General features: G+C 47.1%; 5 protein-coding genes across 5 annotated transcripts; 3 read left to right on the top strand and 2 right to left on the bottom strand.

Annotated features, from left to right (window-relative positions):
- Window positions 1-417: 417 nt before the first annotated feature.
- Window positions 418-2,302, top strand: C8Q69DRAFT_443307 (putative rab geranylgeranyl transferase escort protein; the record flags this gene model as incomplete). Its single annotated transcript, XM_028628903.1, has 4 exons — window positions 418-491; window positions 550-668; window positions 715-1,749; window positions 1,956-2,302. 4 exons carry the CDS (start codon window positions 418-420, stop codon window positions 2,300-2,302), a joined length of 1,575 nt encoding a protein of 524 aa, XP_028486544.1.
- A 4,022-nt stretch (window positions 2,303-6,324) lies between these two features.
- Window positions 6,325-7,228, top strand: C8Q69DRAFT_518765 (hypothetical protein; the record flags this gene model as incomplete). The annotated part of the gene is made up of 3 exons (XM_028633450.1): window positions 6,325-6,409; window positions 6,460-6,619; window positions 6,726-7,228. The coding sequence occupies 3 exons, from the start codon at window positions 6,325-6,327 to the stop codon at window positions 7,105-7,107; spliced, it is 627 nt and encodes a 208-aa protein (XP_028486545.1). The 3' UTR covers window positions 7,108-7,228.
- A 1,242-nt stretch (window positions 7,229-8,470) lies between these two features.
- Window positions 8,471-10,340, top strand: C8Q69DRAFT_208429 (hypothetical protein). Its single transcript, XM_028626157.1, has one exon. The coding sequence runs from the start codon at window positions 8,560-8,562 to the stop codon at window positions 10,183-10,185; it is 1,626 nt and encodes a 541-aa protein (XP_028486546.1). The 5' UTR covers window positions 8,471-8,559; the 3' UTR covers window positions 10,186-10,340.
- Window positions 10,341-14,753: 4,413 nt separating this feature from the next.
- On the bottom strand, window positions 14,754-15,480 carry C8Q69DRAFT_461619 (hypothetical protein). The gene has a single exon (XM_028630261.1). It carries the CDS (start codon window positions 15,202-15,204, stop codon window positions 14,929-14,931), a length of 276 nt encoding a protein of 91 aa, XP_028486547.1. The 5' UTR covers window positions 15,205-15,480; the 3' UTR covers window positions 14,754-14,928.
- On the bottom strand, window positions 15,293-16,180 carry C8Q69DRAFT_505783 (tetraspanin; the record flags this gene model as incomplete). Its single annotated transcript, XM_028632740.1, has 4 exons — window positions 15,293-15,399; window positions 15,458-15,623; window positions 15,692-15,927; window positions 16,015-16,180. 4 exons carry the CDS (start codon window positions 16,178-16,180, stop codon window positions 15,293-15,295), a joined length of 675 nt encoding a protein of 224 aa, XP_028486548.1.
- Window positions 16,181-20,278: the final 4,098 nt, after the last annotated feature.

Consider the following 20,278-nt stretch of genomic DNA (forward strand, 5'->3'; position numbering starts at 1 on the left):
ACTGTGGCATGCATATAGCTGTTATGCCACCTAATCGCTCAGTGTGCGTTCAGTCATATATTGCGTAGTATATACAAGCGATGGAAAGGCATAGTGAATCCTCCATCTATTCCCATAGACACCTGTAACTGCAGCTGGAGTCACTCGAAGGAATCTGTTGGAACCTCCCGTCGAGAAGCTATGGTCCGTCACGTGATCCACTAGCGCTTCGCGGCACCATTTATTCTGGTGTGCGCGCTTTGCGGTTCTTCTTTTTCTTCCTTCCTTTGTACCTGAACCTCCGTACAAATGTGTACAAGAGATCAAGAAGCGAATGCTGTTGCTCACACTCCATTAATGTGATGAAAATTTGAGTTTGCAGGACACAACTGTGACACTTCGAACGGCATTGCAAGCCACCTAAGTTATCAGGTCAGTATGGAGTCGCTCACAGACACTCCATGGGACGTAACTATATCAGGAACTGGGCTGGCCCAGTCTCTCCTGGCTCTGTCAGTACCACCTTTCTCTATTCCACGCGTTATCCGATTACTAACATCATCCCTGCAGAGCTCTATCCCGGTCAGGTAAGAAGGTACTTCACGTGGATAAGAATCCATACTATGGAGGTGCGGAGACAGCGTTCAGTCTCCAAGAAGCCGAAGAATGGGTCGAAGAACTGAAACAAGGTGAGATGGCACCCACGGCGCACCGTCGCAATGTGCACGTCTTTAGGGTGTGTTCCAGGCATTGCTGACGACGCCCATGGGCCAGAACCTGGCAGGGCGCCTTATGAGGATGTCTCAGTTCACTCCCCACCGGCCGCACCTGATTCGCCTACTAAGTTGGCAAAATCTAGAGCTTATACACTTTCTCTGTCACCGCAGCTGATCTACTCTCGATCAAAACTGCTCCCAACCCTGGTGTCGTCCAAGGTCTACCGCCAGCTGGAGTTCCAGGCTGTGGGAAGTTGGTGGATATACCGATCTTCTGAGACATCTGTTCTAGACCGCGTGCCAAGTAGCCGCGAGGACGTATTCAGCGACGACAACATCTCCTTGAGGTCGAAGAGGTCGTTGATGAAGCTACTCCGTCATGTTACTCGAACTCCCCAGGATGAGGGTGTAGCGAACGAAACGGAGGATCTTGACTTACCTTTCGCAGATTACTTGACGTCTAGATTTAACATCCCTTCCGAGCTTCAGTATCCCCTCCTGTCCCTGTCGTTATCTCAGTCTGCTCCCCAGCAGGCTTCTGCCAGTTATGTCATTCCCCGGATACAAAGGCATCTCGCCTCTATTGGCGTCTTTGGCGCCGGTTTTGGCAGTGTTTTGGCAAAGTATGGCGGCGGTTCTGAGATTTCGCAGGTAGGCTGTCGTGCACTGGCAGTGGGCGGTGGGGTGTATGTTCTCAATAGAGGCATTCAATATATCGAAGCTCCACAAGATGCAAAGGGAGATACTTCGCAACACAGTCGCCTACTAGTGAAATTAACTGACGGAGAGGAAGTCCGGAGTGCGTTTGTGGTCGGCTCTCGATGGGACCTTCCTGAAGCCGCTGATTCAGTGAGCTACCACAAGGTGGCCCGTTCTATAAACGTGGTCTCTTCCCCTCTTGAGGACCTCTTTCCACCGACATCGGACGGCGGGCCAATTCCCGCTGGTGCTGTCGTATTGATTCCAGGAAATGTCCTATCTAAGAGAGAAGATGCTCCTCCAGTCTACCTTATTGTCCACTCGAGTGAGACAGGCGAGTGTCCTGTTGGACAATGTAAGTATCTACCCCCGATCCTTTACTCATCCCGCATCGAACCCCATATTGCTCTTCAATGATGACTTCTCAAAACTTATCTACATTGCCTGAAGTGCATTGATGAAAATTCACACCTCTGACAGACTGATGAAGAGCATATCCCAACACCATTATTTCCTACCTCCGCTTAATGATGAGCATTGCTAACTTGTGTTGCAATAAAGGTGTAATATACGGTAGTGTGTCCCTGCCAGGTGCAGAAGGACAGGAGATACTTGATTCGGCAATTCAGAGACTTTTGCAGTCGGTGCGTAATGAAGCTGGCGCCAGCGTACTCTGGTCCTTGCGATTCACTCAGCTTGGACGGGCCGATGATGGCTCAGCTGATCCCATTCCCTCCGCTGCCGGTAGGGTCATCCGCTTCCCACCACCGAGTCTAGACCTTGCATTTGATGATGCCACGATTGATGCGGTGCAGAAGGTGTGGAAGATGGTGCTGGGAGATGAAGCGCGTGACGAAAGCTTTATGCAGTTCGAAGACCGGGAAGGAGCCGGGGATGACGAGAAGTAGTCACATCAGTAATGTAGAGAAGCTTTCTTGATATGTTTTCTTGACACGGTCGAATACATAGTAGTAGCCGCAGATGATAGAAATGAAGACGTGGTGGTCTACACAGTCCCATGCCATGAATTTTTCTTCCTTAATGAGCTCCGAGTCCGCAAGAAGCAGCTAAGATCACATTTGCCAAGCATGCCAAGCAGATTCTGCGCCGTCCAAGCATCCATCCCTTGTCTCCCTGTCCCTACCGGGCAGTGAAAGATTATCGCCGCATAGTAGCGTTGAGGATGAAAATCAATCAATGACCAAATCAAGAGAAATCGATAGAATCCAGCCGTTTTACATTCCACGACCGGTCAGTCCCGTGCGTTTAATAATAAATCGGAGTTAAGCAAGGTCGATGCCTAGTGGATAAATAGAGGGTCGGAATGTATACTATCAGATTCAAATGTACGGATGCATCCGGTGTAGGATTAAATTTCGGATCGAGCACCATCAAGCAGTAGCCTGATTGATAGGAACGGCCCGAGAGCTGTCTTGGATAGGAACGTAATACCTAGTTTATCGAAAACAGTAGTTAGACTATTTGCTTTGTGTCTTGTTTGTTGATGTCTTGTTCCGGAGGTATGAACGGAGTAGATATAGTCGTACTATTGCGTAACTGCTCGTGTGTACATACAAGTAGATGTGGTCTAACGATAACTATGATTACAGCTTACTGACATAGAATTCCCTTTCTTTCTTTCTTTCCCGGATGCATTACTGGGATATCTACTAACTCGCCGCGTTATATATCTGAGCGTTTTGGTCTAGACTCTATCCCGATACCTCGATCACGTCTATACCAACTAGATGTAACGTAACCATATAGACCGGTTCGAGCATGTGATATCCTACAGAGGAGAAGAGTATACATATCCGAAACCAAATCCTGTAGATTTTGCACGTACAGAAATTCCTCTATTTCTATTTTAAAAAAATGTGTCCCGAACATAAAAAGTGTTCTAGAAGAAGAAGAAGCATTACGCAATGTAAGGCGGCGGCTGCTGCCAAACTTAAAATCACCAAGTCATCTTATGTGGCTGAGTCCGTGTAATTATAGAGTCAGCCCATGAACAAATTGTACGAGTAGTTTCTTTTCCTTTCTTTCTTTCTTTTATTATTACTTTTTTTTTATTTTTAGCTATTCACATCCATGTATGCAATGCATCAATCTCTCGTGATCCGGAATGATTCTGTTTCGAATATCCATCTAGATTCGTCGAATTCAGATTCGTCTCATGTTTTGGGGGCTGGGTCGTAATCCGTAACCCGTCAGATACTTAGTTTAGCCCTCCATTTTGCCGTTTGTCTCTTCTCAAGTTCAGCTGCATGTTTGTTGACACATAGAAACAACCCATGGGTTCAATTACTAGACATCTACGTTTCAGTTCCCCTCATCACGTCGAACGCTACGCAACACTACAGGACAGAGCACAGTGGACTGGAAAGTAAATATGCCTTGTAAAACCGGCCCGCAGTCGTCGTCGTCGTCGTCCAGGCGTTCAACTACTACAACCTTCCACGTATGGTATATCATCACGACGGCCCCGAGTACGCTATAGCTAATCAGCGATGAGGATTGCTTGCCCTGGACTCGATTAATTCTAACCCGTAGAGTAAGATCGGGGTAAAACATGGATACAAAGTTTTCTTTTCTTTTCTTTTCTTTTCTTTTCTTTTCTTTTCTTTTCTTTTCTTTTCTTTTCTTTTCTTTTCTTTTCTTTTCTTTTTTTTTTTGGCCCGCACATGCATACGCACCACCTACTAATGTAGGAACAAACAAAAAAGCAACCTTGACGAGCAGGAGAAGAGAATCAATAATTGGCCATAGGTAGTAGCCCGACCGGACTATTCGAGTCCAGTTACATATGAAGTTCGCACCGAAATTTATTGAACCATGAACGCCACAACGTCGTACTCTTGAACTGCTACGTCGTAGATCGACCGAATCGGGAGGTGTCCATGCATCGAATCTAAAAATCTGAAACGGCGTTTCATCAAAAGGAAAGTAGTTGATGTTAATTTGACAGGTAGATAGATGCCAAGGTTAGGTTAGGTAGGTAGGATTGGGGGTTTTGAATGGTCTTGGTGGATGCTGATTTGATCGTGTGATGTGCGGGGAAGAAGCAAAAGCTGAACTTGAAACGGCCGTGCGAAGAAGCGGCCGAGTAAGTAAGGAGGATGGACCTGTCATGTCGTTTGATTAAGAGGTCGCATGCTCATTATTAAATTCAGGTGTGTAGATAGTGACATCCCGTAATATGGTATGTACTCTTGTTGACTACCTAGTGTACACACAGTATAATTTGATGGCATTCGGAAGTTTGTATCGGGAAAATAAAGAAATTACAGGCTGGTTGTCTATCCCCGGCTATACACTACTGTTGTTCGGCTTGGTTTAGTATCTACGCTTCCTTTTTAATTTTATTGCTACTTTGCTATTGTTACTACTACGTACACCGACGCGGCGTCCTTTTGCTGAATACCTACTTACGTAGTATGGATATCCGTAAGCCGCATTGTTGTGACATCTCTAGCATTCCAATGAAACGCCGCTGACGTGGGGGGGGGGAGAGGAGCTCGGGAAGTAAAGTAAAGTAAAGAAAGAAAAACAAATCGATCAATCCGCGCTGGACTTATGTTTTTTCGCTCTATGAGGCATTTCGTTTATGATGATTATTCCTTGTTCTCCTTCGGTGTAATTAGTAACAGCACATTGTTAACTTACAATCCCTGTCGGATGACTCCATTGTACAGTAGTAAATTTAATAGTAACGCTAGGTATATCACGATAATGCCCGTAGAGTTTCTTACCAACTGTCAGAGTATCAGGATCTGCCCTTAAGACGGGTGATCATCCAGCTAAGCTATGAGTAAAGTAAAGTTAAGAAATAAAACAGGCTAGATACGTGAGTGTACAACGACCAAATAGAAAACAGCGCTCGAGTCTACTCTAATCGAGAAATAGATCGCCCATGTGCTTTCCTTTCTCAAGTTGCATATGAAGAAATAAATATACAGAGTAGGCAAGGATCAACTAGTATTACTCCTGTTGTGTCCGAGAAAGGGCTGTTCCCTGTCTGATAGTTCTCACAGATATCGTCTCTTATCTATCTGTTTTGGGCTGTGCTCCGGTTCCGGATGGTTGGGTTGGGTTTGGGGATTGTCGTTTCGGCCGCGGCCGGGGTACTTAGTACAGTACTAAGAAGGATGAGAACAACAATAATAATTCCTTGGAAAGAAACTCGAGATAGATAACATAGAACTCGACTCTATCTACGGAGTACGAGTAATAAAGTATGGGGGAAATCTTACTTTGTAGGGAGTAGTCTCCGTTCCTGTTTCTCCCGTGCGTTGTTAGTGAAAGTAGATCCTTTTAGGCCATGTCGTTGCTGCAGTTCTTTTCTGCGGTCGTGGTGGAGAGGTGATCTTCGAGGATGAACAAGAGTTACTATCTATCCGGATTATCTACCGGTTGGGTTGGAACTTGGGGCGAGGATTTTCCTCTCATTGTTCGGTTGTCACGCAGCATGATCATCGAAGCACGCACAGGAGCGATCTTGTCATCACATCCCTTACGTGGTCTGTATTTTTTTTTCTCTTTAGATACTCTAATCTCGAGTAACTAACTAACTACCTACTCTGGAGGCCGTGTTACTAGAAAGGACGGCTACAGGGCTTGAATCTGCAGTTGGAACAGGAAATTGCCGCAATAATAATGGGGGTGGAACTTGTCAGCGGTCTGTCTAACTTGGCTGGGGGCAGTTATCTATACTTAGTTGAATACTGCCTTGCACTTTAAATCCCAGACGTTACAGACAACGCCACCCGGAAAGCATTATCGTAGCACGATCGACCACAATCGACTCTCGTTCTTTCACGAACTGCGGCATAATAGCTATTTGTTGTGTCACAGGTCAGGTTGATTGCATCACTCACCGCTTGACGATGATGGATGTAGAAGAACCGTTGCAGAGGTGCGCAGAGAAGCCATGGATCGATTGCAGGTTAGCGCACAGGGCTACCGCTCGCTTGTTTCTAACGGCCAACTCAAACGGAGGCTGGAGCCAGCGTATGGTATATACCAATAATGACGATGGCAGCAGTAGTATCTATGCTCTTTCCAGTCGATAACATGTCAAGCTTCGCGAAGGTCCTCGCCACAGGAACCGGATGCGAACGAGGGATCGAGAATAAGCGAAACGTTTATAACGAACTACCAATGTCTCTCGTCTCGTCTAACTACTTAATGGCCCGGAAAGCTGGACGGGGAAAAAGAAACCACATGTACGGTCTTCCCCGATCCGATTGAGGGGATTGCCATCGGTTGGCCGGATTGGATCTTCAGATCGACATAGGGTGGCCCCATATTATATCTCTTATGTTATACTAGGCCCTTAGGGTATTCTTTTTTTCCATTCCAATCGACGTCACGGCGAACAGTTGGGTCGAAAGAGGCATCGTGGGGTGGTTCTTTGGATTGTCTGGGTATAGTCTTACGGAGTCACGATGTGCGATTATTTCCCTGTTCAACAATGGACAAGTCCGACAGTGGAAGTAGTGCGGATGATGTTCAGGGGCAGAGTTCCACCCGCGAAGAAGAAGAAGAATGGACGATCATCGCGTTATCCACCGGACGGACGAAAAAGGTGTTGGTGTATTATTTATGTACTGTATCACTCTGGCTTTCCGCCCTAAAGCAGTTCGAACCTTGGAAACGGTCCGTGATATGTACAGTATCAATTGCGCCCGTGGAGAAAATTGCGGTACCATAATAACGCAATCTCCGGTGGCTTGAGAGATCATGCTATGTACAGTACAAGAATATACCATGATCGAGTGAGTAGGTTTAGGGTGTACTTTGTAGTATCGTATCTGTGTTCCAGAGTAATAATAATACTACCTACCTACTCACTTACTATTACTACATGCATACTCGACTCATTATGAATGCAGCGTTGTATGACATCGTTCAGACAGGTGGTGAGATATAATAATAGCCCATCGATACAGTAATCACGCAGAGGCGAAAGTGCAATAATAAGAAAAGACAAGCAACATAATAACAATCGACACGCGGCCCGTGGGGCTCGACAGCGGCGCTAGACAAGGGAGAAGATCCGGTGGAGCGAAAGTGGCCGGAGAAGATGTAGAAGAGGTAAACTTACAGTACAACCATGGAAAGGGGCGATACTCAAAATGCCCCCGGAGGTGCATCCGCTTTCGTTCCTGGTGGTGGTTCAACCGTAAGAGTTATAGCTAGCTGATACTGATAATGATAATGATAATAATGATTGATCAGGATAAGGATTATGATTATTGATTTGGATGATGGTCATGATGCATGCATGCCCTGTCATTCCCTCGTTCCGATTCCCTCCATCCCCTCCCCTCTCCCCGAGTCGGTCATAATAATCCTGGAATGAGATGAAATCGACGATGGCGAGCGCAACGATCAGCAACCGCCAAGAAGCGCGACGACCCATGTTTTGGCCAACATCCTGCCGTGGTGGAGCAGACGACGCGACATCGCCGGGCTGATCATGGCGGCATTCTTCGTGCTGCTTGTCTGCGAACAGCCTATCCTGACTCTGGATCCCGGTACCTTTTGGCTGTAATCGATAACTACCGCCCGCATCCACCTCTCTCCTTTTTCTCTGCTTTGCTTTGCTTTGCTGCTCCCTCTTTTCTTCTTATCTCCTCTCCTCTGTCTACTCCTCTGCCAGAGTAGTCCAAGCCCCAGGGCACAGGAGAGCCTCCGTCGAAGCTAATCTCGCTATCCAGCTTGGCTCTTCCCCGTCACCGTCGAACCGCCAACCCGCGTGTCGGAAATCAAGCCTTCATCGTCCCGCCTCCAATCTGTGAAGCACGTTCCCCCTAAACCCTCGAGTCGACTTTCTTCCCCCTCATATCCATCGATCTGTTCTTCTTTTTTTCTTTTCTTCTTCTTTTCTTCCGGTCTTCTCTCTCCTGCCACAGTGTCGCCGGTCCCGACGCCTGCAGCCGTTCGTTCGCTCTCAGGCAGTGTTGCCGTTGTGTGTTTTGCATCTTAGCCAACGGTCACGTTCTTTTGCTGTTGGACTGGCTTCTGCCGCTACGTTTCGATCAGGTGTCAACTTCATCACCTTTTCCTCGAATCCGTCGGTTCGCAGAATCACAACAGGACCACGACCACGACCACGACCCGTGGAAAGAATCGAACTAGATTTACTCTCACTCTTTTTCTTATGATCCAGAAATCAATCTACCCTAATATCCCCGTCAGGATGCCGCTCGTCAGGCTAAAGACGCTGTTCCCGCTCGTCGCCCTCTTCTCCATCGCATTTTTCTTCTGGTGCGTCGATCGATATGACCGCGCTGCGTTGATGCGCTTCAAACGTCCGATCGACCACATGTCGAATCAGGCCCCCGTGCCCGGACAAGCCCAAGCCCCCAGCCATCCTCAGATTCAGGTCCAGCCGCAGACGCTGTCCTCTGGCTGCGAGGTCGACCCCGCCTCCGCTCCTCCGCTGCCATTCAACGAGTGGCTGGTTGCGAAGAACTACACCCGTGCCTACTTCCGTCCGCACCATGTGAGCCCCAAGACGGAATTCGGGTCGTTGGAGGATGTCAACACTCCCGTGCTGGCCCCGTTTGTCGAGATGGACCGTGGAACCCGTCTGCCGCCTCAGTACAACACCATGCCCTGTCCCCCGATTATCGATGTGGATGTGGCCGCGGACTACGATGTAGAGGAGACATCCAAGCTGCTGTTTGGTCTGGCCACCACAGTTGACCGTCTGGAGCGTCTCCTGCCGTCCCTACTCTACTCGTTCGGCGACAGCAAGGCGGGCATTATCGTTCTGGTCCCCCCGACGGATGACGACCTCTCTCAGCAGGAGATGTACTTCCGCAGCCGCGGTCTTGATGTGACTATCCAATCATCCCCTCTGGAATTTACGGCCCGTTACTTCGGTCTCGTGGAAGCCTTTGACGAGCACATCCGCACTGTGCGTCCCAACACCACCTGGGTCAGCTTTATCGATGATGACACTTTCTTCCTTTCCCTCCCCAGCATTGCGGAGCAGCTGAAGCTGTTTGACGCTACGAAGAAGCACTACATTGGATCGCTCTCAGAGGCTAGCTGGCAGGTGGACACTTTCGGCCACATTGCCTTTGGCGGTGCTGGTGTCTTCGTTTCTGTGCCGCTCTTGGAGGTTCTGACGACCGTCTACGATGAGTGTCAATCCTGGGGTGAGCAGCCCGGTGACCAGAAGCTGGGTCAGTGTATCGAGCGTTTCGGAAACACTCCTCTTACGATCTGGCCTTCTCTGTACCAGATGGATATGCAGGGTGAGGTTGATGGAGTATACGAATCTGGTCGCCGGATCGATTCCCTCCACCACTGGAACAGTTGGTACACGAAGGATGTGGTCAAGATGAGCACCGTGGCTGCCGCTGCGGGACGTAAGTCCGTTCTGCGCCGCTGGGTCTTCGACCAGGAGGAATTCATCAACAACGCCACCGGACAGTCGATCCGCACCTTCTGGGTGCTCACCAACGGCTACTCCATTGTGAAATATACCTATCTGGAGGGTACGCCCGACGATGTGATCAACTTCGACCACACTGAGAAGACTTGGGAGGAAGACCCGAGGGGTTACGAGGATTCTCTGGGACCCCTGCGCCCCAAGGATCAGGAAGGTGTGATTAAAGAGCGATATCTGCTGAAGGACGCCGTTGTCGTTGGTGACAACGTGCATCAGTTCTACACCCGCGAAGAGCCTGATTCTCACCGTGTGATCGAGATCGTCTGGCTTGGCCCTCGCAATGGTGGTGGTGCTGGCGTCGGCGGAGGTCAGACCAAGTACTAATATAATCATTACCAAGGCGGGTCCTCTGTTCTGTCTTAATGAGCTCTTCTTCTTGCACATCCTTCTTTGACCTTGGGGAGAGGGGGACATGGGAAGTTCTACTCCCGCGTTGTCACCTCTTATTTTTTCTCCTTGTTTTTTCTTTTATATTTGATCATATCTGGCGTTTAATTGGAGAAATGACGTACGGCGCATCAAAGATCGGGCAAATGGTGGTTTTTCTAGCGAAGAGCATATCTCCTTCGAGTATTACTCAAATGCCTTACATCTTCTTCCTGCCGACCTGGCTACCTTTACTGCGTCTCACCCATGGCCTTAAAACATGTTGGATCATGTGGCAGATGCGGCAGTGAGGGTTGCCCAGCCGGTATTCCCTCGCGAGCCTTTTGTCATTTCCTTCTCATTTTCTTTTCCGTTCCACACTCGCGCCCTTTTTCTACAACCATTTACTTCGTTCTTGACCGATCATGGACGAGATGCGAACGAAGAACAATCACATTTGTATAAATAGACCTAAGACCATTCCAGTTCCGGTGGTCCTCTGATGCTAGTTAGCAGACATGCTATCTGGCGTGTCCTCAATTCATGCTAGAAAAATGGGACTAGTTATGATTATTTGGCTGAGCTTAGCAGGATAGCACTCTGTAAATTTGGCTTTCATTAATTATAATTCGAAAAGTAATCTATAGAGTACAATACTACTCATCTCGACAAATCGTTATACCGAATGTAGAAAGTCTCTTGAGTATTAAAAAAGTAGAACCGGTAGGAGGTGAAGACAAAAGGAGTTCTTCATCTTTCCTTTGTTTTTCCTGTCCTTCATTTCTCTCGAGAGCGTTGGACGGAGCCAGAAAGTGACATACTTAGATCTTTGAGCGAACCCAGAGTGAAAAAAAGAAAAGAATACTCGACTCAATGTAGGATATAACTAGAGCTTACCATCTCTCCCCTTGCGTTTCTGATATGCAAACAGGGAAAATATAGAAGACCTGCAGTCATTCTAGTCCAGCTCATCCTTTGATGCTAGTTATCTATCTAGCGGACAGGCTAACTAACCCGGCATAATCGAATTTATGCTAGAAACATGCATAGGTAGCTATAATTGATCATTGCACAGTTGTAGGATAGTGTTAAATTGTTTCTATAACTTTAGCGTAGACTGAGTCTTCTATGACGACGACAGAAGTAAACTACTCAAATTTTCTTGCGGTATAAGAAGGATAGGGTATCTTTTCTAGGATTCGTGTTCTCGTTGAAAATCTGAACCTGAATCTGCGCTGAGCAACTAGGGTGTGTTGCATTGCAGTTCCTCGTCACTAAGTATCGCACGACGCTTCATTAACAAATTCTGCGTCTTCTATTTTATCATCCTAACGGGATTTCCATCTTATACCCCCCCTTTTCCTTTTAAATATGCATTCAACGGAAAATATAGACTCCCGAATCGAAACCGTCCGCAATGATGCTTCTCGATTAGATTCGATACTTTCAGAGCGCGACACTCCTAATTTTCAAATTGATGAGCTCCGTCAACTGGGGAATCTATCTGGTGAAAGTTGGACTTAAACTAGAGAAGACGTCCTGGAATTTAGTTAAACCATGCTTTTTTTCTTGCCTCGATTTCCAAAACAAAAACTTTACTTTCTGACTATTATCCCATCCGCGAAAATGATGATGTAAATAAGGACTGGGCGGGCTTAAATTATGAAGAGTTTGATTTTTCAATATTACTTCGACCACTTTATTGTTCAGCCTGAGCCCGGGCGAAAACTTCGAAGACCTGGATTTCGAAGAGCAGGCATTCGGGATGGAGAGGTATATCTGTCTACAAATGTATGCGATACGTGATGGTCTTGATAATGGATTGAGATTTCGGCACGTTGCGCCTATTAATCGAACGTATGTATATATTTGTTTAAGCTTCTATTTTATCTAATAAACTGTTTTTGACTGGCTAACCTTTTTTTTTTAAAAAAAAAGAAAAGGTACGACCTATTCGACTTAATCAACATTCGAGCAAGAGAATCGTCCTGGAGAGTCTATGAAAACAATGTTTCCTGTACTGTGTCTCATGGTATTCTTACTCTTATACATTGTTCCGGCAGCATATGAACATGTCTCTCTAGAGGCGAGGTCCTTTGTATTCTGAATATACTCAAAGATCATTTTGATTTACATTTGTATCCATCCTACGATACTGAACCAGTAAGTTAGTTAGTTACTTAGTGACTTGGCTTAACTAGCGCGATTTATGCTGACTAGGTAGGTAGTCCAGTATCTCCTTATATCCTATTTTGGAGAAAAGAAAGGAAAGATTATTCAAGCTCATCATGACGGACAGAAATTGGTACTGCAGTACTCACCCCTGGTGGATTTCTGTGAGAAAAATCAGGCAGTGGTATCTCTCTTCCTTCGTTATATAACTAGCTATCCTATTGGATCATCCGCGGGCACTTTATGCATGAGGTGAAGACTGGCCCGGGGTGTGTTATGTATACTATTGGTGGGATCAGATGATGTTGGTCTTCTTGATACGCAAGGCTCTGCTCAGAACTCAAAGAGTTAGTTATAAACTGGGCAAGCAAGAGGCCTGGTGCGCACCTCCGGAGCAGACGTGTAGAGCAGGGAAAGCGGATAAGAAAGACTTTAGTGTTCTGCTACATGACTGTCTACCTCCAATGTTCCTTCCAGATACTTGTAACTGGAGAAGTCATGGAGCAATTTGAGAAGATCGCTGATAAGGTTGACGAGTGAGTGATCCAGACTTCAGACTCCATGCTTAAGAGGCGTGTAACCTTACCCAAAAGGGAGGGGTATTACAACCGGAGACCCTTTTCCCTAGCAAGAAGAACGCGCCTCATCGCGGTATTAATGTCTAATAGCCAGGTAGAGCCCTATACGGACAGGTGAAGTGGTCAACGCCACATGATACTAAGTATTAGAGACTTGGGGGTCCTTGAGAGATGGTATAGTTATTAACTATCAAACGGATTATTCATTGAGACTTAGCAGTTCCTATCATTCTTCACAGTACTGATAATGCCTAATTATTAGACAGTCACAAATGCCTGGTCCAACAATTCTCCTTCACATCCAACAGATCGTGAATACCAGACAATTACAGTGCCCGGAAACCTCTATCGAATTCACTATTGGTGAAGAACTCCCGTCTACTTATACTGCGATTATCCCATCGAGGACCATCGACTGTATATAATTTGCATTTGCATAACAGATTCACTACAACAAGTAGTAAGACTTCGATTATCTACTCGGCGCGGGTGCCTCAGCGCCATTTCAAGTATATTGCCTATCTACTGTACATCGTCAAGTCCTTTAGACTGCACAAGTAACGGCATAGATTCGTCAGGATAATGGCCTCTACGTCCCGGTACTTGACTACCACTTCCCTTGAACATCTTCCACCTTGAACCAAGACACGCATCTTTCCCTCCCTTCTGTCTCTTAAACCGACCAGACGAACCATGAAGAAATGCTGGAAAAAACAAACTGAACGGCCAGTCTGTTATAATGTTTGATACTTAAGCAAATGACACTTAAGTTATCTTTTATTATACTGGATATTTGAGATAACATCCTCTGCCGGTTAATCCCTTCCATATGATATACTTTCTCTCTTAACGACACCAAAAAATGATCACTACAATGTAAGCTGTACATCTGCTTTTGCTACTATTCATGGTTTTCATCTAGTACTAAGCGTTAATCATGATAGTTATAGGCAGAAGAGATCTACGTCTGCTCCGCCCGAAGCGCCGCCCCGCGCTGCTCCCCCAGACGCGCCTGCTGCGCCAAGAAGAAGTATGTTAACAACGAAATTATATCCGAGAGAAAAGAATATAACAGGAATTTAGAGCGGGGATGTTGCTCCCACTGCGGGAACCTCTCCCACAGTTGGCTGTGCTGGCCCCTGTGCCAGCCGTGCAATCGCCGTCCTCTGCCTCCACCCCGGCCTCTGTCTCTGCCCCCGGACCTGTCGTCAATTATATTTGCATCGGGTCTTTTCTCATACCCACTAGGGGCAACCAGTATATCAATATGAATTTATTTTAATTAAAGTACTTTTGCAGAAAGCTTAGAATATCAGTTCTAACTATCATCACAACCCAAAACGGACTTCTTACCCTTCTCCTTACGCTTTCGCAATCCTACTCCTGACGAATCTACTATCTCTCATTCGCTAACCATCTGAGTTTCTCATTATAAATGTCATTATGCCAATTAACTGCCCAGTCATCAATCTTCTGAACACAAGACGACGTTCTGCACTTTGTTTCTGGCAAATCCCGCGTGTCTACGTTCGATGCGACGCGATTCTTTCACCAATGGAGCGTCCATCCCGACGACCGACAGTATCTGTCCGTCATAACCCATGGGGGTCAAGAGACATTCCAGGTAGGTAGTAGTTATGGGTTTCAAAGACATTACGCTGATGTCAAGATGGTTGGTTGTGTTTCGACTTTTTAGAAAGGTGATGAGGCTTTTGGAAGAGGAAAGTGGATAGAAGGCGTCTATGAGACTTTGCTGTGTCTTTGACTTAGGAAGCTACATCGACAGAGATAATAAATTGTTTGAGTTTGATTTTGAGCTTGCTAGAGAACCCAGGCTTCAGGCTGTCAAGATAGAATGAAATAGAGATCACAAACATGGTCAGATAAGTTTTGGGAGTCATTCCTTTACATGTTTCTTATTGATTAGATGACTGGACCGGACCTCTATCAACTACCCGCCTGATAGATCGTTCGAGATCGATGATATCCCCCACCACACAATACGATACGCAACACAGATGCGCATGCAGCTATGCAAGGGAATGAAACAAACTCGACTCATTATTACGCTAGAAGATAGACAGAGGATATGCATCGTCGCACATAGACTCCAGTTCTTGAGCAGCCGAGTCAGCTTTGTACAGGTTGTGGGCGAACGAAACGAAGAAAACGAAGCTGTCAACTGCGGGGGAAAAAAAGTATATAACTGGATGAGCATCGCTGACATGATTTCATCAATAGCGTGCGAACAGGTGTAGTATCTTGCTACTTCATCGCGGTAGATTCCTCATAAGCGCATGGCATGCATGCAGACTTTAAATACCCTCGAAGCCGTTCTTCGCATCGATGAGGCGGTAGCGCTCCTTCTCCTTGCGGTCCTTGACCACGACGGCGACACAGAGAAGGAGGATCATATCGATGGCTAGTGTGGTTGTCAGTTTGAGAATTCGTAAGCAAGAAAAAGATACAACGTCACGTACCGACAATGCCGAAATCGGCAGTGAAGATGATGTCGAGGAAAGGGTTAGCGAACGCAGTGAACGCAGTAGCGCAGCCTCCCAATTGAGCGGCGACAAGAGGCGTAGTGCACACGCTGTCCTGAATGAAAGGTGGAGAGGTGCTGTTGGTATAACCGCAGCAGTCGAACTATATCAGATGTCAGCCAAGCTCCGTAGAATGCAAGCCTATTTGAATAGTAAGCTGCCGTTACATACCTTCTGTTGCAGCAGACTCTGCGTCTGCGCAGTCTGCTTGCCCCAAAGAGTATCCAGGTTTGCTCGAGTCTGGAGTGTCTGAAACCACAAATCCAGGCCGAGAATCATGGTGAAGATGGCACAAAACCAGACAAAGTAACCGTGGCACTTGAGCCAAAATCGGTTTCCGGGCAACATGATTCCCAGCAGAGACATCACGAAAGTGATGAAGACGAAGATCGCATTGACGATGGCACCTGTTGAGTCTCAGCAAAAGCCTGGACCTAGTTTTACTTCCCCATGCTTCTCTTTCGAATGCATTTTGATGTCTTTTGGTGACCCACCTTTGATCGGAAACATCTGCAACAGCAAGACTTTGTCTACATTGTCGACAGTCAGTGTGCCTTTGAGCACCATCTCCATAACCAGACCTCCCACCAAAAGCAGGACACCACCAAGCAAAAAGGCCAGGTCGGCACCGAAGAACGTCAGAAGGACTCCGTTGGCCATTATGTCAGAACTGTTCTTGTCTCGTTTTTTTGATTTTCTCAAGAAAAGAAAAACGTCGCGACGTATGCAAAGTCGATGAAATTCGTCGAAGCGATAAAGATAGAATTTAATAGACGACCGGCGTCACTGATACTGCGGAAATAAAAAACGATTCGGTTTGAAGGACGAAGGAGAGTACGTTTTCGATTTAATCCAGGAGACTCGTATAAAGAATCGAATAGCTCCTGCTTTTTTTGTCTTTTCTTTTTCGTTTTCGTTTTTGAATTTTTCTTTTTTTGTTTATGGCGTCTGTGAAAAAGATCTTGACTAGCAAGATTTCAAAGAAGTGAAATAGAATAAAATGATAGCAATAATAGTTTAAATTAGAGAATGGAAAGAAACGAACCACGCAGATGCGAGAATCAACTCACACGGGATCGGATGGCGTAGAAGCAGACACGAATCGAAAAGCAAGAAAGGAAAAAGAAAGGGAACAGACAGCTGCAGACGAAGGATCACATAGCTTAATGCTCTGCAGATTGGTGGTTGCTTTCCACCTCGGCGCCAAAAGGGGCCTTGTCGTTGGTCGTCTCAAAAGTGATGCAGACTCGAACCGCTGGCGTTTCAGCCTCAGCCATCGTCACGGCGTCAAGTCGAGAACGCACTGTGTCAGTTATGGTTACGATCAAAGAAGAGCAAAAGATCTGTCATTCGACCCCATATTCTTTTTTTACGTGAGCTTTTATTTCATCGAAAATTGAGAGATTCATTGATGGTAGCAATGATGGCGGTTTGAGAGTGTGCAGTTCGAGAAGAACCTGCGGGGACAAGAGAAAAAGCCGGTGCGGTGCGGCAGTTCAGGAGCGCCCACGAGTTAAAGAATAGATAAGCAACCTAGCAAAACATGTCTAGCGCATATCCAAGTTGCTGGTTATGCGCGAAACTATCGAGAAACATGCTATGCTGTGTCGGGTCATTTCGACTGCGGCCGTTGTATCAAAGGTGATGTTGGATTGGCTGCGAGGACTCTAGTCTGACTGCCATTCGTTTCGATATCCGTAACTGCCGATGTCGTCTACAAATTTAACTGACTAGTGTTTGTATCAAAGGTGATCTTACGCAGCTGGATCCAACTTCCTGCCCCTCGAATCGCGTCTTAACATCATCGTAACCCACTAGAGTACGACCGTGCTGGTCAAAGATGGGCCAGGAACCGTATTTGAAGGTTCCGTGCGCGAAACAGAACACGATCTCACTGATCTCACGAGACGTCTTCGGTCTCTTGTGCAGTAGTTAGCGCGATATCCATGGCTAAGCATCTGCAGTAGTAGTCTATTTTCTTTATGCATAGGGATTGGTGCCGAACTTGCCGATAACCTTGTTGGCAAGTTGATCACTGTCTGCTGCCATTCCTCTTCAAGAAAGGCAGAACGGGGATGTTTACCTAGTAAAAAGGCCTTGTTGATGCCAGAACCGTGATCAAGTCTGGATGGCCTTCGAACTAGGCGAGCTCAAAGCAAAACAGACGCTGCGTGCAAACTGCAGCACTTGTATGTAAATACCAAATAGTTCGCCATTACTGTGTCGGGTACGCTCCTTGGTTAACTTAACTACTTCAGTGACAGCAGTTCAATCAACTATATAGGCGCTAAAAAACATTAACTATCGTGACTAGAAGTGCCAACGTTGGATCAGCACATCAGGGTCCAGGTCTGGAGCCTTCGCACTGCATCTCACGTGGAAGTGATCACCATGGGAGGATCCCATTTTACCATTTCCAATTCAGCTAAGAACTATCTACAGTATATCTGATCTCGGATGAAGATAGAACACGCAGGTGTTGACATTCCCTGCGGCTGTCCACTAGAGGCGGTCAGTCATAATCAGAGGACAACGGTATTATACTCTGTGGCTTGGGTTATTTGAGATAAATATAAATAAATAGTAGAAAGACGGGAGAGTAGGTAGTTTCCGACGGTAGATCGAAATAGAGCTGCTGGAATATTGAAACTAGATGAATTGCTACGAGCAAGTCATGTAATATATTATTCCACGGCGCACGCGGATTATTTTTTCGGGAATCCAGTGCTGTGATGTTGCCACTTACCACTGTATCTTTATCTGCTCATGTTCTTGCTTTGTCTCGTACGACGGTGTCAGTAACTGCTGGCTAGGACGACTTGTAGATCGTCAGCCCGTACCGGACGGCACGAGCTTCAGTCGTTCTAAGACAGGGACCCCGGATTTCGAAGGTAGACTATTATTGTATGACTGGAATTCCCCAGACAGCCAAGTGGTGTTTGTGGCTGGATCGGCATGCCAGCTCGCTTGCCTTGACAGCGGGTTGGAGATACCAATGCGACAGAGCTCGGGAACAGATGCTACCACACACTAAGCACGCTCCTTACTTCGTCCAGTCCCTGCGAATCTGATGAGGTTAATAACAGTTAATATCCCTGGGTAAGTAACGGCGATATGCAATGAAGCATCTAATTTGATTTTTGGCTGTCTTTCTCGCGCGGACACCGCGTATTATTGCCAGTTGTCCAGCAGCGTAACCGTAGGACTGTCGGATTCTGCCATGGAACAAAACAAGGTTGCATAACTCGCATCATCTGCATCGCGACAGCGTGGTGCAATTAAGCTCTGGTCATCTATCCCGATCTGTGAGAAGCGTTCCCGGACGGAGTGGATCGTCTTTGCTGCTTCTGGCTGTCGCCCAGGTGGCCATCGACCATCATTGGGTCTGGGACCGATCAAAAGTCTTGATTGGGACATGGCAGCTTCGTTATCTACTCTCGAGCTGCGAGCATCTCCGGATGCGTTCAGTTCAAGCAGCCTTCCCAGCGAAGCTTCTCTGGAGAGATAGGAGAGCGATACATGGAACCCGGGGTGCGGCATCTCCATCATGGTGACGCTGGCACCACCGAGTCACCGACGGAAATCCTGCAAGAAACAATAATGATCTGGACCGGCTGGAGAGTCGCTGGACAGCATGCTGCAGGGTTCCAGGGGCGACCAAAGAATCGACTAGACGAAGAGACCGTCCAAATCATGGACGGCGTCGGGATAAACCTGGTCAGCCGGCTAGGAGAGAAATCATTTGAGGCAGCGTCAGCCGTCACCGCAGTTGCCGCTGGGTGGTCCTACTACTGTTGAGAGAGGATTCTTCGACGGTTTCTTTCTCCCTTGTTGTTCGTTTCCAGGCGAAACAGGGACGAGTCCTCCGTAGATAGTTACGGATCTCGTGACATAATACTTTACCAGATGACCCGGGCAATGCTGGGGATCGACTCTAGAACGAGAGACTGCCATGTTCACAACTTCTCTGCTATCCTACTACTGCTTGGGGGAGGGTTTGAGAGGCCGGCGAGTGGACCGGCTGGAGACAGGGCCGAATTCCCCCCCTGCGTGGACCGGTTGCTTGCCCCTACGCCGTCCGGAATCTGGGAGGGAGCCAGTCGCGCGGTCTCCCCACCAGAGAGCAATGCTGCTTGTCACGCTGGCACAGACGGGGAAGAGAGGAAGGCAGAACAATAATGGGGAAGGACTCGAGACGGCAGAGGGAGAGAAAAGGAGAGAAAGAGAGAGAGAGAACGAGTCATCTATAGCCCAGGTACCGTGGAACGCGATGGAGCAGCAGAGAGGCAGCCGTTCTGATCTCAGAGCCATGATACCAATAATAATGGCTTTCCTTTCCTTTCCTTTCTGTCCGACTCTTTGTTCGGTGGAGCCATCGCCCCGCGGACGCTCAACTTTGTCGCAGAACCGAGTCGAGAGTTTTGCTGTCGCCTGCGATTACTCTACTTGCTTGACTGATGGATCTTGTTGTTATTATTATTGTTGTGATTGTTGTTATTGTTGTTGTTCTCCTTGATCCAGTGGTTCATGGGTCGACACGGCCACTAACTTGCTCCCTACCGCAGACTCAAGAGCTGCCCGTAGCTGATAGTGACTCCGTAGAGTGGTACGTACTACCAGAGTACCATAGAGCAGCTGCGAAGCGGTGGAGTTCCGCGAGTCGAACGATCTGCCCATCCGCGTCAGTTGCTCGCCTGGACTGCTCTCCGCCCTTCCCCTAGACTAGACTAGGTAGACTAGACTAGGGATGTGATACTA

Source organism: Paecilomyces variotii (assembly GCF_004022145.1).
Source record: "Paecilomyces variotii strain CBS 101075 chromosome Unknown C8Q69scaffold_3, whole genome shotgun sequence".
Classification (NCBI taxonomy): domain Eukaryota; kingdom Fungi; phylum Ascomycota; class Eurotiomycetes; order Eurotiales; family Thermoascaceae; genus Paecilomyces; species Paecilomyces variotii.

Bases quoted from the DNA above. Each gene is read 5' to 3' on its own strand.
- C8Q69DRAFT_208429 (XM_028626157.1), top strand. From the start codon at position 8,560: ATGATCCAGAAATCAATCTACCCTAATATCCCCGTCAGGATGCCGCTC.
- C8Q69DRAFT_461619 (XM_028630261.1), bottom strand. From the start codon at position 15,204: ATGTCAGCGATGCTCATCCAGTTATATACTTTTTTTCCCCCGCAGTTG.